At 65.1% G+C, this 1,642-nt stretch overlaps 1 protein-coding gene across 1 annotated transcript in view; it reads left to right on the top strand.

Annotated features, from left to right (window-relative positions):
* The first annotated feature begins 567 nt into the window (after positions 1–567).
* ADRA2C (adrenoceptor alpha 2C) overlaps positions 568–1,642 on the top strand; it is a 2,103-nt gene continuing 1,028 nt past the window's right edge. Inside the window, exons 1-2 of the mRNA XM_024745082.1 lie at positions 568–862; positions 915–1,642. The exon at positions 915–1,642 is cut by the window's right edge and continues 1,028 nt beyond it. Coding sequence (XP_024600850.1) covers positions 568–862; positions 915–1,642 — 1,023 coding nt within the window. The remainder of the gene's footprint in view (positions 863–914) is intronic.

Here is a 1,642-nt window from a genome sequence, read left to right as displayed (position 1 = left end):
CTCTGAGCCCTTCCAGAGCTCAGAGAAGAGAGAAGTGGCCCCCAAGCCACGCACGTTTCTAGGCATCACAGGGGGTGTGTGGCTCCATTCCCTCCCTGAGTCACCCTCTTAGTACCCAGAGGCATCCCACAACCACAGCTCCCCCCCCGCCCCAACCTGACGATGCAGGGAGAGCTGAGGGTCAGCCTGGGTGCGCTTCTGCTTTGCTGGGAGGAAAGGTCCTCCGGCTGGTCTTAGTGAGAGATGCCAGGCCTGGGAACTCCAACCTCCTCTCCAGGGTCTGTCTCCCACAGACCTCAGGGTGTCTGGAGGAGGGGACCAGCACCTGACACGGCTGGGAGCGACAGTGCACGTCTGCGGAACGAATGCACTGGGACGTGGGACAGGGGTAAGCGGGGGTTACCCCAATACCTTGCCCCTAAGCAGGAATCAGGCTCCCACGCCAAACCGCCCCTCATCCGGCAATTCAGTTTGGGGCGTTTGTCAGAGGCGGTGACGCTGAACATCCCCCAGCCTTTAAAAGCAGGGCCACAGAGCATTAAGAATTGAACTTCAATAATTGTCAACATGGGTGCAGAGCCTGGGAGCCTGCCCAGGGCTTCCACAGGCACTGCCGTCATGATTCACGCTCCAGCAGCGCTTGGAACTGAGGCCGGGGGTGGGGTGGTGGCTCTGCACCGAAGCATCCACCAGAGATGGGAGCTGGAGCCGGACCCGCCCTCGGCAGCTCCGCCGCGCACCCAAGCAGCGACGCGTTCTCCGCCAGGCTGCGAGTGGCTGGCTCTCCAATCAAGCCGCGGACCCCGAGCCGCCCGTCCGGCACGCGAGTGTGCGCTCCCGCGTGTTCGTGGGTCCGGGGGAGGTGAGGAGGCTCGCGTCTTAGAAAGAGCAGGCTTCTGGAACTCACCGCCCAGGCCAGCTGGCACTCTTTTTCGTGGCGGGGCTAGCGGCCGTGGTGGGCTTCCTCATCGTCTTCACTGTGGTGGGCAACGTGCTGGTGGTGATCGCTGTGCTGACCAGCCGCGCGCTGCGTGCGCCGCAGAACCTCTTCCTGGTGTCACTGGCCTCGGCCGACATCCTGGTGGCCACGCTGGTCATGCCCTTCTCGCTGGCCAACGAGCTCATGGCCTACTGGTACTTCGGGCAGGTGTGGTGCGGCGTGTATCTGGCGCTCGACGTGCTCTTCTGCACCTCGTCCATTGTGCACCTGTGCGCCATCAGCCTGGACCGCTACTGGTCCGTGACGCAGGCTGTCGAGTACAACCTGAAGCGCACGCCGCGCCGCGTCAAGGCCACCATCGTGGCCGTGTGGCTCATCTCGGCCGTCATCTCCTTCCCGCCGCTTGTCTCGCTCTACCGCCAGCCCGACGGCGCCGCCTACCCGCAGTGTGGCCTCAATGACGAGACCTGGTACATCTTGTCCTCCTGCATCGGGTCCTTCTTCGCGCCCTGCCTCATCATGGGCCTGGTCTACGCGCGCATCTACCGGGTGGCCAAGCTGCGCACGCGCACGCTTAGCGAGAAGCGCGAGCCCGCGGGCCCCGACGGCGCGTCCCCGACCACGGAGAACGGGCTTGGCGCGGGCGAGAACGGGCACTGCGCGACCCCGCGCCGCCCGCGCGCCGATGTGAAGCCGGAGGAC

This window comes from Neophocaena asiaeorientalis, unplaced genomic scaffold, assembly GCF_003031525.2.
Source record: "Neophocaena asiaeorientalis asiaeorientalis breed wild unplaced genomic scaffold, Neophocaena_asiaeorientalis_V1.1 scaffold65, whole genome shotgun sequence".
Taxonomy (NCBI): Eukaryota; Metazoa; Chordata; class Mammalia; order Artiodactyla; family Phocoenidae; genus Neophocaena; species Neophocaena asiaeorientalis.
Note: the sequence above shows the minus strand (reverse complement) of the source record. Positions and strands in the feature narration are given on the sequence as shown.